This window comes from Galeopterus variegatus, unplaced genomic scaffold (genome assembly GCF_000696425.1).
Source record: "Galeopterus variegatus unplaced genomic scaffold, G_variegatus-3.0.2 Scaffold654, whole genome shotgun sequence".
Taxonomy (NCBI): domain Eukaryota; kingdom Metazoa; phylum Chordata; class Mammalia; order Dermoptera; family Cynocephalidae; genus Galeopterus; species Galeopterus variegatus.
The window spans coordinates 1,014,205-1,029,897 of NW_007726765.1; the positions used below are offsets into that span (position 1 = coordinate 1,014,205).

The following is a 15,693-nucleotide window of genomic DNA, read 5'->3' on the forward strand; positions in this document are numbered from 1 at the left end:
CTCGGACGTGCGGCTGCGGCCCTCCACCCCCGCCCGCCTCCGCGCGCCGTCCCGCGCCGCCCCTGGCCCCGGCCGCTGTCACTCACAGGTGGCTCCCGGCCCGCCCGCGGGGGTAGGGTTTCTGCAAAGGAGGAAGTGACTGTGTTGATTTCATTCGATTCGAAGCAGGAGAAAGCTGGGTTTTTCTCTCCCACTCTCTTCCCAAAGCCGAGGAGCAGATCCTTCGCTGGGAAGCCCCCCACTCCCAGGCGGAGCAGGTGGCCACCGTGGTGGTCACTTGCAGAGGGGCGTCACAGATAGAAAATACGTGGTCAGCCTCTCAGCGGACGCCAGGGCCGCTGCTCATGAGTGAGAAAATACACCCGTGCCAGAGATGGAGACGCTGGAGGGCTATGAATTAACCATAGCTGAGGGCAGAGGTAGGTGCAAGAGGATCTCACCACCGGACCTCGGAACCCAGCTTCCTGCCGCCTCCATGTGGCATCCGTGCAGACTGTAAGGTCCCCGTCCTATCGCTTCAGCTGAATGCTTTCCAGGCCACATGTCCTGCTCTCCTGTCAGCCGGTCCAGCTGCAGTCTGCAATCAGCATTGCTATGTGAGACCAGAAGAGGGGACTTGGTTCTTAAACCAAGAGCCTCAGCATTAGCTGTCTTGGTTTTTCTCCAGTAATTGGAACAATTAGTAGGATGGTTATAAATGACAGGGGAGGAGAGCGTTTTGTCATATTTAGCAAATTATATCAAATATGATAAAATTCTAAACCATAAAGCAAAACCTGCTGGATTTCTGCTTCATGTGGTGGTAACAAGACATTAAAGCAGCTCTTTCTCCAGGGGAATGCTTCCTCTCTGTCTACAAGACCGCTTCATCAACTCCATCCTGAACCCTGTCTGGATAGTACACAGCTGAGCCAGAGCCCAGAAATCGAGTGTCTTCCAGCTCAGTCTCAGAACCTTATCTTTTTAAAAATGAAAAATGAGATCGTTGGATAAGATCACTGAAGTTTAGTCCAAACTAGCGTCCTAAAGTTTGGAGTGCTAGTAACTGTGTTCAATATCTAAAAAGAATAATTTCTGAGATTGAGAAGTTAGTGATTTAAATAGCAGTAGAGTTGTTGCCTCCCTGGCGTGGGTAGATTGAGAAGTGGATCTGGCTGGCATATGCAGGAAGGTGACATCACATCATGTTGGGCTCAGCCCCACTAACAAGTGCTCTGCAAAGATCCCACAAGAATGTTGCCCTTTCTTCCAAATGCCCAGCTCCGGAAGACTTGGAAATACAATTTTCAAAGGTTGGAAACGTTTTGATATTTTCCATATTAGGGGTTTGGATGACAGTAAAATCACACTCATCCCATGCTGGGTCATGCCTGCCGTTCAGAGTCCCAGACTCTTCTTTCACTTAACACTGGAAAGACGAGGACTAAAAGTACTTGTAAGAAAGGTCTCTTAGAATCCTGCAGACAGAATAGGATGGTGACAAGGAAAGGAGATGTTCCCAGAATGGGTCTGTGATGATTGGCTGGTTTAATAACATTCCTCTGCCATCTAGTGGCATCTAGAGCCTAAACTTAACACCCACAGAAGTGTCAGGAGTTCCTATGCCAGGAGGGACTAACCTGCAAGACTTTTATGAATGATCTTTATTTTTCCACTCAAACACACTTTTAAAAATCCCTCATGAGGCTCATTAGAAAGAAGAATATCATTGAGAACTGACTTTGACTCTGTTGGTGCATAGGGGGCTGGCTGGAAACTGCTTTACCCTGGAAACCTTGCCTGATAATTTGTGGCAGGTGACAGCTTGTTGCTCCATACTAATGTGATGCACAGAATAAAAACTACACACACACATAAAAAAAAAAATCTTTGCCATTTTCATTGCCAGAGACAGGAGTTCCACAATAACTCCGTGACTGTGCTCCTACTATGTGTGCTGCTTTTGGAATTCTTTCCTAAGGATGAGGCCTAGTTTATAATACATCATGCCATTTGCATGACTACAGTCTTTTGCCTCTTGCCTATGACCTTGCACTGTCCTCAAGCTTTGAAGAGCCAGAACCCTGGTGTTCTGAACTCTCTGCCATTACAATTTATTCAGTACTCGCACTGTGTGATTGGGTCCATAATGCGCTTTGTGCTTATTATCTCGTTTGAATATCACAACAGTACTAAGAAGAAGGTACCTATTATCACCATCATTTTGCATACAAGGAAAATGAGGCACACACAGAAAAAAATCAAGCCATTCGATCAAGTGCTGGAGACAGGACCTAAACCCAACCAGTCTGGTTCCAGAATGTACGCTTTTAGCCATCATGCCACAGCTTCCTTCAAGTTCATATTGTGCCCCCACCACGGGTATTTTTGGTGGTACAAAACTCTTATCTCCTTTTTCAGGCAATCAAACTGTTTGATTAATAGTTCAAGCTCGGGGCCGGCCCGGTGGCGCACTGCTACAGTGCGCTGCTTGGGAGCAGGGCGGCGCTCCCGCCGAGGGTTCGGATCCCACATACAGACCGGTTCCCGCTCACTGGCTGAGCGAGGAGCGGGCGCAGCACCGAGGGTTGCGATCCCATTGCCGGTCCAGGTCCGGTACAGGCGCGACACTGAGGGTTGCGGTCCGTTGCCGGACATGAAAAAAAGACAAAAAAAAAAAAAAAATAGTTCAAGCTCATCATCACACATGAATATAAGGTCTCTCGTCATTTAAAAAAAAAAAAAAAAGCCCAGCCTTTTTCTGGAGGTGGCTGACATACTTGCATTGCATATCATACTGTGTTAAGGACTTCTTACCACAAAAGCAGAGGCCTAGAAGTGAATTACAAGGTCCGGTACAGGTGCGACACTGAGGGTTGCGGTCCGTTGCCGGACATGAAAAAAAGACAAAAAAAAAAAAAATAGTTCAAGCTCATCATCACACATGAATATAAGGTCTCTCGTCATTTAAAAAAAAAAAAAAAAGCCCAGCCTTTTTCTGGAGGTGGCTGACATACTTGCATTGCATATCATACTGTGTTAAGGACTTCTTACCACAAAAGCAGAGGCCTAGAAGTGAATTACACGTGTGAAAGATTGTAGCACATTTCAGACTAGCAAATTTTGGTTAAGATTTCCAAGAACCATTCCAGAGAAGGAACTTGTAAGTGGTAGCTGGTGTAACAGAAGTGAAAATGAGCCCAGATCCAGGGTAAAACACCGAGACCCTTGTATGCAATCAAATGAATTAGGAACCCAACTTTACTAAATAACTAAAAATCATTCTTTTGACAACCCCCCCAAAATAGAAGTAAACACTGAAATTTAAAATGTTAAGCAAAGTGTGACAGCATAAAAATAATAATCCTATTTACAAATTTTCAAGTGGACATAGAATCATCTTTTAATGATTTGACATAAATGAAATCATTGTTTTGCGGCTCCCATTTTTGAAAGCCACTAGAGGTTTTAACACTGAGTGTTGCTAACCCTGTGACTCCCAGGGTACTCCTTAAATCATTTTACATTAGTTTTCATTTAAAGAAAGTACATTCTGTTGAGAAGAGAGCGACAAGAATGGTTAAAATTAATAATATTAAGGGGAACATACTCCAGAAAAATCTGCACTCATGTCACTTGAGATTGTTGAAAGTCCTTTTTTAAATTTTTCTTTTTAATGATTATGTATACAAAGTAATCAGATGCACCCATAATCATTAATTCTGTAGATTCCTATTTGAATATTTCTTTGCACCTTCTGTGCATCTTTCACAGACATTGATCCATGTCAATCAATTGGATTAGAATAAGAAATGTCAATAAGTCAGCAACTGTATTTGGCATTCAAATCTTGCGTTTATATGGGTAATATCTTTATTTTACAACATGAATGGAATTTAAAAATGATAATAATCCACTCCTGCCCAATGAACACTGAAGCTCAGAGAGCTTTTACACTGGCTTTTGCCAAATACATTGACCAAAGTGGTTAATGCAAAAATCTTTTATGTATCATTGGATTTTTAGCAAAATTTCTGCTTTTCAGTACAGGAACTTTTCAGTACAGGAACCAAAATTTCTAAGAATATATATATTTAAAAATATAAGATAGATTTAAAAATTTAATTTCAAACAGTCCTTAAAACAGTGTTGTTTTTTTTACTACATATTAATATGCAACGTCAAAGCTCTGCCTCCTTTCAGCTAAACTGTGGCCAAATATCAAAGGGTAGTCCACTGCCAGGATGGCTTTTGTCTTTGCTGGAGCCGACATCCGTTCCCATATCCTGCTTGCTAAAAACTGGCAAAGAGCAAAAAGCTTTCCTAGAGACTCTAACACGCTGGCAAGAAATCACATGCCGTTTTTGTATTTTATAATAATCTAGGCACGGTATATTCTTTTTCATTGACTTGCAGAGTATATTGTATCTTGGGCTGCACAAATTAATCTGTTATAGCTAGAGAAAATGTGACCAGTACAGAGCTCTATTGTGATATTGTTTATGTGTCTATATGAATTTTTCTTCAGCACTATGTAATTTGGTCTTGCAACTGCTTAGACAAATAGTAGTTAAGAGAACACTAATAATTTATAAGTCATTCAACTTATTCAATAAGTGGTGACTGTGTATTCTCTTTGTGCCTGGAACTGTGTTAGGGCTGAGGATTCTGGTGACTAGGAATTTGGTGTTGTGGCTGGCAGCGTAAAGCCTGAAGTCAAATTCTGGCTTTCTGGAGAGTAAGCTAGTTACTTACTAGCGGGGTCACCTCAAGCACATTGCTTAACCTTACTTATCTGTTCATCTCTAAATGTTTTTTTCCCCCAAGAATCAAATGTATTAGCATGTCGCCTAAAACAGTATCTAATTTATAGTAGGCTTCTGTCATTTCCACTAATACAGCTGTGAATTAACACAGCTGGAGAGGAGACTTTGCCTATGCGTTACATTAATCATCAGAGAGACAGGTAAGTGTGACATTGGTCCTAGTTCATTGTCAGGGAGGCATTTGTTTGCTAGTGTTATCATGCTTACTGATTTTTTTAAAAATTTACCTGTTCAAGGCCATGATCAATCCCACAGCAACCCCGATCGCATGCATGTCTCGTAGAGCAGCCCTGAGCCCCATTGCAATGCATTCATTGAGTTGGCTATATTTTGCTCAGCTAATAGCAGATGTCTTCTCGGCCTGGCCTGAGGTACCCCTTGTTCTATCTACACCACTCGATGCCATTTCTCTGAGACACAACAGTTACTAACCGCTGTAATTTCTCTAGACAGGTCTCCGGTGAACTTGCTTGCCATCTGGAATTGGCTGCTCTCTCATCATTTGTCCTCATGGTCCTTGAGAAAATTCTGAGGCTGAAGGATGCTTTGTGACAGATTGTCAGAAGAGTTTAGATTTGCTGACCAGGCCCTCAATTATATTAGTTCTGGGTAGGACCCTGCAGCCTAGGCTTGAGTCACTTTGATATCTTGTTTGTTACCTTACATTCTATCCTCAATTTACTTACAAAGAATGTACCACACCACCCCCAACCTGACCCAAGGCGAGGGGGCCTGATTAAACTATTCTATTTTCCCAACAATGATAAAGGAGTATCTATAAGATATAAGAAAATTCTGTACAGTCAGTACCCTAGAGCTGAGAGCACCCAAGGAAGCACAGACTTGGAAGTTGCTCAGACCTCACTGGAGAAGAGGTGGTTCAGCCTGCTGGATGAGCAGAGATGTTGGGTGGTTTGGCCAGATCAGAGCTGGTCCAGAGTTACTGGCTAAGCAATAGGCTGTCATCTAGGGTGCCTGCCGGAGAGCAGGCAGGCAGTAACCAGTGGTGTTCACATGCAGTGGGAGTCTGGACACCAGCAAGGCCTTCAGAGCACATGGGCTGTATGGGAACTTGCAGAGGGAGGGGTTATTCTGTCTGTGCCCCACTGGGCCAAAAGCAGCTGTGTGTAGGCCAGGAGGGGCTTTGGTTTCCATGGTGAGAGGGCTTCGGAAAGGGTATCACCAAGCAGAGGCCGTAAGGTTGCAGAGGGAGGGTGTTCTGGGCCTATGGCTGAGGCAGGCTCTCGCCACGCTCCCAAGTGCGCCACCGGGCCGTCGCCACTGCTACAGTGCGCCACCGGGCCGGCCTAACAACGAAGTCTTAGTGACAGCAGTGAGACTAAGTTCTAATAGAACACAATTTATTTGAGTTAGAAGCAGTGCTTGTCTATATTTCTTTGAAAGCATCACAGAACCTAAGCAAAACATGGATGCTGGAAGCTTTATTAAATCTAAGAGAATGAGAGCCAACCACGTGGTAGGGGTGACACAGGTATTGAGGTGCCAGCTACCTGTCTGCCTTCTTATCAGAACACCATTGCATGTATCCTAAACAAAGGATGACTGGAAATGTAACAACATTTAGACCTTCCTACCAAGGAAACGCCTCCCTTTTGTTGGAATTAGTACAAGTCCCAATCCCTATAGTGCTTTTACACCCTCTTCTTCCCCCTTCCTACAAAGGGGTAAACCACCCACAGTTTGTACACAATAGAACCAGGCCCTCAGGACAGAAGCAGTATGAGAATGTCAAACAGTTATTAATTTAAAAGCTCCAGCCATCTGAACACTTCCCCTGCTGACATTGGTTGTGCACAAGAGGATGAGGCTGGATTAACAATGAGTGGGAGGTGCAAAAGGGGCTTTCATTCTCCTTGTGTATTTATTCTCATAATACAGCTGCTGCACCCACCAATCCACTTGCAGAAATGGGATTAGGCTGCAGGTGTCTCTAGGTAGCTGTCGGAAAGTCAAACAAAGGTCTGAAACTGCAATTGGATTTGGGTTATAGATCTCAGGGGATGCTGCTCAGATGAGTGCGGCTCCCTTTCAGCAGCACCTACCACCTTCTCCTATCTCTGTCCAAACTCAGTATCCTGCAGGAATCAGAAAATTGAACAATAGGATCTCTCCAGACAGTAAATATATACATACACATACTATCTCCACACTCTCCCCCTTTCTTTTACTATGCACTCCTATAGTGCCAGGCATGTGATATGATTCCTAGAATAAAAATTTTAAAGTTAACTATAGCAAAAATAGTACATACTCATTGAAAAACTTTTTTTTTTTTTTCCTTTTTTCGTGTCCGGCAATGGACCGCAACCCTCAGCGTCGCGCCCGTACCGGACCGGGACCGGCAACGGAATCGCAACCCTCGGTGCTGCGCCCGCCCCTCACTCAGCCAGTGAGCGGGAACCGGTCTGTATGTGGGATCCGAACCCTCGGCGGGAGCGCCGCCACGCTTCCCAAGCGGCGCACTATCCAGTGCACCACCGGGCCGGCCCCTGAAAACCTTTTTTAAAAATATAAAGGAAAATATGAAAAATCCACAGCTCCTCAAGGGAAACCACTGTTGAATCTGATATGTACCCATGCAGAACTTTTTCTTTACATATGCACGTGATGTACATATATAACATTATTTTTTCACTTTGTTGTAAAGTTTATGCTATTAAAGCAACAATTTTTACAGTACGCATATATGTGCATACTTCAACATTTTTAATAAACGTTTTTAAAAAACAGAAATTATCCCTTTATTTTTGAAAATTTAGCTTAAGAATATGTCCATGTCACAGAGCTTTGCAGTTTTCAAAGTTCTATCCCATGCGTTATCCTATTTAGTCCACAGCGCAGCTTTGCAAGGTAGGCTTTGTCATCCCCATTTTACAGATGAGAAGACTTAAGCTCAAAGAAGTAAAGTGACTTGTCAAGGTTTCACAGTAAGTGGTTAGATAGGGCCTTCTAAGTCCAAGTCCAGAGCACTTCAAAGCCCTCCGTGTTCTCTGGTTGCCTTAGATGGAGATAGGATGGGAAATGGAGTCATTATTATACAGTCATCAGCACGGCAGCGCATGAAAAGGAACCCCACAGGTAATTCAGAAGTTTAAAGAATACTTATTCGTTGTCCAGACTCTCAAGAAAATTACAATGGGATCTATTAACTGTGATTCTTCCACTAAACCTTTACTGAATTTAAGAGGGAACAAAATGATATTTTATTTCTCCTCTTCTCTGATTGCAGTTAGAGAAAGGGCTAAGTCAAAAGACAATCTGAAAGAGTAAGAAAAGAGAGACACCAAGTCTCCAAGAGTTTGCTAAATCACCAACTCTCATGTGTGAGCATCTTCAAACTAATAGAATATTAGTCTTTTTATTAAAACCACATTAGTGAAAGAAAATGAATCTAAATATGACTTTAACCCACTTACTGAGACATTAGAACTTTTGACTTTTGGGAGGCAGCAGAGAATTGAGAAAGGCACCCCCTAAAACTAAGTTCAAATTCCTGCTCAGTGAGTCCTTAGTGAGATCCTGGGAAAGTTAGAGCCTCGGTTTCCTACCTCAGGGGACTGTCTCAGCCTCACTCAAAGCAAGTAATTAGTGTTTGTTCCCTGTCCTCCCTGGACATGTTTGTCTTTTAAATTGGTGTTCCTTATCACTTCAAAGGGAAAATAAACATTCTTAAAATACAAAAGCAATACAGTACTCTATTTGATTTCTGACCAGAACAGCTCCTAAATGCTAGTCTGCTTCCTAAGTAAATACAGCATTGGGTAAACTTAGAAAATACATAATAGCACCTCGCAGGACAAATCATGGACATATACATACTGCTTATGCCCAGAACAAGTACCCAGAACCACTCAGGGTGCCTTTTAACTTTGTTGTGGGATGACCATATAGATAGCTGTATCAGGAAGTGAGAACCATGGCTCTCCAGACCTCACCTGTATTTGAACTTGGTCCTTACCTCACTCCACATCCCCCCACCCCCCAAAACTGGTAAGGTCTCTGCTTCTCATTCTCACAGACTACAGTACTCTATGCCACATATTTATCTGTTAACGGGCATCTGAAAACAGATCATAAACAAAACAGAGGTTAATCCGAAAAAAACACTGCAGTATACTCTGAGTAAGGGTTTCTTAAGATGGACTGGCTTTTTTTTTTTTTTTTTAACTTTCATAAAAGTCAATTTTAAATTATGTAATACGTAGAGATACTCTTTCAAAAATAAGAGCAGCCCTTTAACCACTCCACAACATCCCCTCTCCCCTACCCCATCTCCCCAGCACACACACGAACAAGGTAACCATTGCAAGAATTTTGATGTGCATCTTTCTGGAATTCCCTCCTTATAAAAAATCCATAAAACTTGTATGCATATATGTTAAGCCAGTATATTTCTAGTTTGACTTGTAATTATAAAAAGGTACAAAATGACATCAAGAATCAGCACAGAACATCCTCTCTAGAACACTCATGTTACATGAGCCTAAAGGCTGCCAGTCCCACTTCATACGGCATATAGACCACAGCATACGGGCACCCATCCATGAGATGGAGCACTTCCACCACTCAGACTGGAATTTGACAAACGCGACAAGGAATCTTGTGAACTTTATTCCTTTCTCCTTTCATCTCTTACTCATTTGACTGAGCTGGTAAATGAAAGACCATCCCTGTGATGAAGGAATTGAAGGTGGAAACCCAGATACAGCCTAACCAGCTCTGGACAGTTACTGTTCTAGTTGTGCTTGTGGGTATATGTCTGTTCTGTGGGTAGGGTGGGAAGAGACAAAAGGAAAACATTTTCTCCTGCTCTGTGTCACGTTGTGGCTGAAATGGGAACTGCATCATATCTGCAGGTTGAGTAAGATCTTTAAAAACCATCAACATCATATCTGTATTACAGCTTGGGCTGCGACATACAAGTTACTAGTATTAACAACGTAGACTGCAGAGCACCATTGGGAGATGGGATCATCCAATTTCTTGGAAGGCACCTGCTACTTCTGCTTCAACTTTTTTTGAAAATTGGTGCCTTGGAGCTTAGAAGGCACTTAACCATATAAAAGAAAAAAGGTAATACATGTTCTTAGGCAAGCACACAAAAGGCTTTTTTACCCATAAATTGCAACTAGTTCTTGAGAGTATCGACTATTTGAAATATGCTTTCTATAAGACAGAGTTCTAAATTCCACTTAGAGAAGTGAGGAACAGACCCTTTCTAGCCTGCTCTTCTCAGCAAGCTCTCCCTACATCCCCCTCCACCCTGGCCCCACATGAACACTAAAACCACACACAAAACCCAGGAACAAGGTAGTTCAGAGCCCAAAGCAGCACACTCCTTTGACATGGACACCTAAAGACCTGGATTTGGAGAAAAACATGGGAACTATAGGAGCTCCAGTGGGAGCAGAACAAAGATGCTGAAAGTGTTTCTGCCATGGAGGTGAGCAGCAATTGCAGCTCCAGACCTAGAGCAAAGGCAGCAGGGCCAGGGGCATTTGGGGGTGTCTTCCCTAGTCAGGAGTCATAAAGGGAGTTAAGAAACATTAGGTAGTGTGACAGATTTAACTGATACTTCTTGGGACAAGCAAAGTGGGAGAATGCTTACAAGCCCAGAGCTTTTTGTTAAAGGCCAAGTTTTGTGATCAATAATTTTAAACAACTTAAAATGCAACCTGGCATCCAACTTAATCTGTTTACTACTGTTCACTGACTTCTAATCATATTGGTAGAACAAAGACAAATATGGAAAGCAAAAATTCCCAGTCTAGTTTAAAAAAGAAAATTCAAGCAATTTGAATTATCCTTGCCAACAGTCTGGAGAATCAGTCTGTTTAACAAGTGGTGTATGTAAACAATAAAGATGCCATTAAAATACAACTTGGTAAACAGGCATTACCTATTTAATAAGTACAATATATACATAGAATCCTCTTGAAAAGCTTCATTTTATACAGAAACATATTTACAAAATGAACAGTGTAATCAAATTAAAGATTATCTGTACAATGCACACACACATATATGTACTCTGGAAGGCAGACAAGTTTCATCATGTCAAAATGAACAGCCATATGCATTTTTAAAAAGAATTCCATTCCAGAAGAAAAATACATCTGTAATATATAATTATATTTTTCACTTATTTTCCTGAAGATTCTTCAGAGTTTGGATACTCTTCCAACTATTTCTCTTGTTCAGTCTTGAAAAATTTCAGGTTTCTAGTGCCACCAACTGGTGTTAGTTAAAAATTAACAATCTTAGTGTTAAAAAAGAATTTTGTTAAAAAAAAAAAAAAGGTTATTGAAAACTAGGCTATTGGAATCAACATCCATAAGGCATAAATGACAACATGATTTATAAAAATATTTTCACCAGGGTGGCATATATAACATTTACAATATTAGTGGTTTCTAGTTTTTTTCATCTACTGGTAAATCTTGATCTAAATTTGCATTTAAAAATCTTTAGAAAATAATTAATATACCACAAAACAAAGTTTAGAAACATACATGACAACATAATTAGATTCATCTTTGTAAGCATCAAGTAGGCATTAATAAAACGGTAAAAATCTAATGCCATTTTATGATCTGTGTATTTTTTTCCTTTTTCTTAAAGAATAATTAAACATCAAACTGGAATAATTTAGGAAATGTGCAGAACTACCATGAAAACAACGATTTGTTCTCAGCATCCCTCAGCAAGGATTCAGTTTCCCAAAGCTGAAGGCCAGAGTGAGATTTCTGAGCCACCTACTGGCACAGATATATTAACCCTCTTCTCAGCCCAGTTATAAGGGGTTGGTTATGAGACAGAGAGCCCTAAGGACCTGTTCCTATTGTCTCCCAGCTATTTTTATTAGACCATAAGCTCCATGAGGATGGATACTGTGCTTTCTGGTCTGTTCACTAACATAATCACAATATCTTTTGTATGGTGCCTGGCAATAGTAGGTTTTCAATAAATGTGTTTATTAAATGAATAAATAACATGTTGGTAGCCTGATAAGATTTAATTTCAAGCTAAATTGCTTTAAATGGCTATGAAAATAGTGAAAACAAAAAACAAAAAAAAAACCACCATCAAAGTTCAAACTTTCTTCTGTCCAAACCCACCACTTTCAATCTTTAAAACTGAACAGGCTGGGCCAGCCCGGTGGTGCACTGCTACAGTGCGCCGCTTGGGAAGTGTGGCAGCGCTCCCGCCGAGGGTTCGGATCCCACATACAGACCAGCCGCCTCACTGGCTAGAGCCGCTCACTGGCTGAGCGAGGTGCGGGAGCAACACCGAGGGTTGCGATCCCGTTGCCGGTCCCGGTCCGGTATGGGCGCAACACTGAGGGTTGCGATCCATTGCCGGTCACGAAAAAAGACAAAAAGGAAAAAAAGAAAAAAAAAAAAAAAAACTGAACAGGCTGAAGTTTGAAGTGGTATGGGAGAAAAACACTCACAACAAGCTTTCACTCTAAAACCATTTCCTGTTCAAAGAAATCAAAATATTGCTAAGCAAAACAACCTTTGATGTGTACAGTTAATAATGAACATAGAAAACAAACTTCTCCCCAGATCTCTGGTTTATCCACACCATTTTCCTTTTCCAGATATCCCATTCTTCTCTCTATATATTCAATATAGTAACAGGTAGAAGGTCCTTGACATCCTTATATTAGGAGCTGTTTGTGAATCAGTATAGAAATAGGTATCTCTGACATATGCACATTTTTGTACATTATTCTGCTTAGTCCTGGTCCATATACAAAAGGATATAGTAGATACTGAAGAACAAATGGAAAATAAAGCATGTTCTTCGAGAATTTTCCATATTTCTTACATTTATGGGGAAAAAGGTAATCAAAATATGGTTTATAATAGTTTTCTTCTAAAAGTGTTTCATCATTAAGCTTCTCCAACTAGATGGTGGCATAAATATCAATACTAGAGTGTTTCATTTTTGTCCATAAAAACTGCATGTGTGTGTGTGTGTGTGTGTGTGTGTGTGTGTGTGTATACATATTTTTTTTTTTTAAGTGTATATAGGCATATGGATCTGACAACTATTTGGTCTCCATTATACATTTTGTGCCTTGGAGAAAAAAACAAATATTGTAGTTATAAACCTACACCACATGAGAAGCCAGAAAAATTTAGTTAACTTGCCTACTCTAAGTAGTCTTTAGGAGTGTCAATAGAAACAAATGGTAAAAAAAAATCCAGATTTGATTGCACTCGCCCTCTTATTTTATTTCAATAAATTACTATTGGTAAAAAGAAAAAGATACATTATGATAAAACTAATACTTTTTACAACTATTTTAAAAATAAAATGTCTCTGAATGTAATTTTCATTTTGAAGTAAAAAGATGCTATTTGTTTTGGATGACAACATTAAGTCAATACACAGAAGAAATAAAATACTACATTGAATCATCTTGTCCTTAAATTATCTTTTTAAACAATGTTGATTTTAAAAATGTTAAAACACATTATAAAGACATTGCCACCATGAGCCCAACTTTTAGAGCCCATACAATTATATAAAGGCTTTTTTTTTTTTTTTTTTTTTTTTTTTTTTTTGTCTTTTTTTTTTCCGTGTCCGGCAACGGATCGCAACCCTCAGTGTTGCCCCCGTACCGGACCGGGGACCGGCAACGGGATCGCAAGCCTCGGTGTTGCTCCCGCGCCTCGCTCAGCCAGTGAGCGGGAGCCGGTCTGTATGTGGGATCCGAACCCTCGGACGGGAGCCTCAGCCAGTTTCCCAAGCGGTGCACTATCCAGTGCGCCACCGGGCCGGCCCTATATAAAGGCTTTTAATCCATCACCCCAAAGCTTACTTCCCTTAAGGGGGGAAAAAAGGATGCAAAAATCCAAAACAAAACTGAGGCTTACTGCAACATGTGTTCATGAGCCATGGTATCCTACTATACTAATGATCTGAATATAATGAAATATGAAAAATCACACACAGAAATAATTAGTGGGAAATTTTAAGAGGTAAGACAAAATTCAATGACAGAAATATTGATACCATGACAACATTTAAGTGTACATCTTAAATATTGTAAAAATCCAACAAGATACAAAAATTTGGCTCTAAAATTCCTTTGGTTACAGAGATATAATTACTTTGTGTTTTAAATAAATATATCAAAACATCAAATTTGGGGAGTATGATCACTCCACTATAATACATAATTATATCAATAGTAAAGAATGGTGTGCAAATGAAATGGTCAATAGTGCCCTATACCGGTTTCTCTTGGGAACTGGTTCTTCATAAATATCTTAAACACTGTTACATTTGCCTTTACATGATTTCAGTAAAACTAAAGTATTTCAGTTTCAAAGAATTATTCAACTTTCTGTTCTAATGATTGCATCCATTTCACATTTTAAAATATAACTGAAGACCATAGAAATTTTCTAAATAAACATGTTATTTAAAATCGTATTTTAAGTAACTAAAGATTTAAAAATTCATCTATTAATTCAAACAATCTGAATCTGAAGATGTACCTAACACATAAGGAAACCTGGCAGAGGCATACAATGCCTGATCACTGCTAGTTACCAACAGCTAGCTTTGCTATTAAATTCAGATTTCATTAAAATTAAAATTACTTATATGCATCCCTAAAACACAACCAAATATACTGGAATGTCAAACAAACATTTGTTTTTTCTTTAGTTTTCCTGATGTTGGAGAAAGAGCATATTATTGAATGACTAACACCTATCTTTTCATGTAAAATTTTTTAAAGCTGACTCATTTTTGACATTATATAAGGGTACTTCAAAAAGTTCATGGAAAGATTAGTATTATCTTTTAATTCTATTTTTCTATGAACCTTTTGAAGTACCCTTGTATATTTTAAAGGGAAAAAATATGGACAAGGGGTTTAAAAGCCCTTGTGGGATCAGCACTTCACATGACTACAAGCAAATTAAGCTGTTTAGATTCGATGACAGGCTGTACCGCACCATACAAAGACAAATTTCTTCAAAGTTTACACTCTTACAGTATACACGGCAATGCACTCATATTGTAAAATGTTACTTTTTTGTACAGATGAAGCAAAACAAATTTTTTAGTGGGTGACACACAAAGCAGAGAAGTTTTCAACAGTACTGGTCAGTGGCACCTGCTCCTGTGTGGCTTTCGTCTGATGACTGAGCAAGAGCTTTGTGTTAGGTTTGCTTTGTTGTCCTCTGTTCTAGTTCATGCTGGTGTTTAATAAGACGTTCTATTTCTGTTCCAAGTGTTTGGAGATTTTCCTTTAATAATTAGGGGAAAAGACGGGAAGAGAAAACAAAACTACTAAGTATAATAAATAAAAAGATTTGGTTTGAACTATTTTTGCCTGAATTTTGAAACTGAGTGATCCTCAGTCCTAAGTGCTATGTAAGACAAAACAGTCACACAGCTGTTTTCAGTAGTCCTTTCCATTTCAAAGTCATACTCAATCTCTTCACTGAAGCTACAGCAATTTTTAGTGCATAAAATGATTACTTACCAGATTTAAGAATTTCTTAAAAAACCCATTACTAACTATCAAGGCCCAAACACAGCAAAAACAGAATAGTTGGGTCAGATAACAGATGCAAAAAATAAAGCTGGAAAATATATCAGATATGTCATAATCAAAAAATTATGTTTTAGCAATTAATTATAACTAGTCAATAATATATGTCAAAGGCCATCCACTGCAAATAGCTAAACTGATTTTTGGTATTTCTTCATGTTTTTTCACTAGTTTTAAAAATTGTGCTTTTCAAAAAGAAAAAAACACTAAAATTTTATCTCTGGGTGAAATGACTATCTTGCATTACAGAAATAGCCCATCTAAGTGCTAGATCAGACTACGAAA

At 39.9% G+C, this 15,693-nt stretch overlaps 1 protein-coding gene across 1 annotated transcript in view; it reads right to left on the minus strand.

Annotated features, from left to right (window-relative positions):
* Window positions 1-14,725: 14,725 nt before the first annotated feature.
* The window catches only part of CCDC186 (coiled-coil domain containing 186), a 46,541-nt gene continuing 45,573 nt past the window's right edge, over window positions 14,726-15,693 (minus strand). Inside the window, exon 16 of the mRNA XM_008571029.1 lies at window positions 14,726-15,100. Within this exon, the coding sequence (XP_008569251.1) occupies window positions 15,014-15,100 (87 nt within the window). The 3' untranslated portion in view covers window positions 14,726-15,013. The remainder of the gene's footprint in view (window positions 15,101-15,693) is intronic.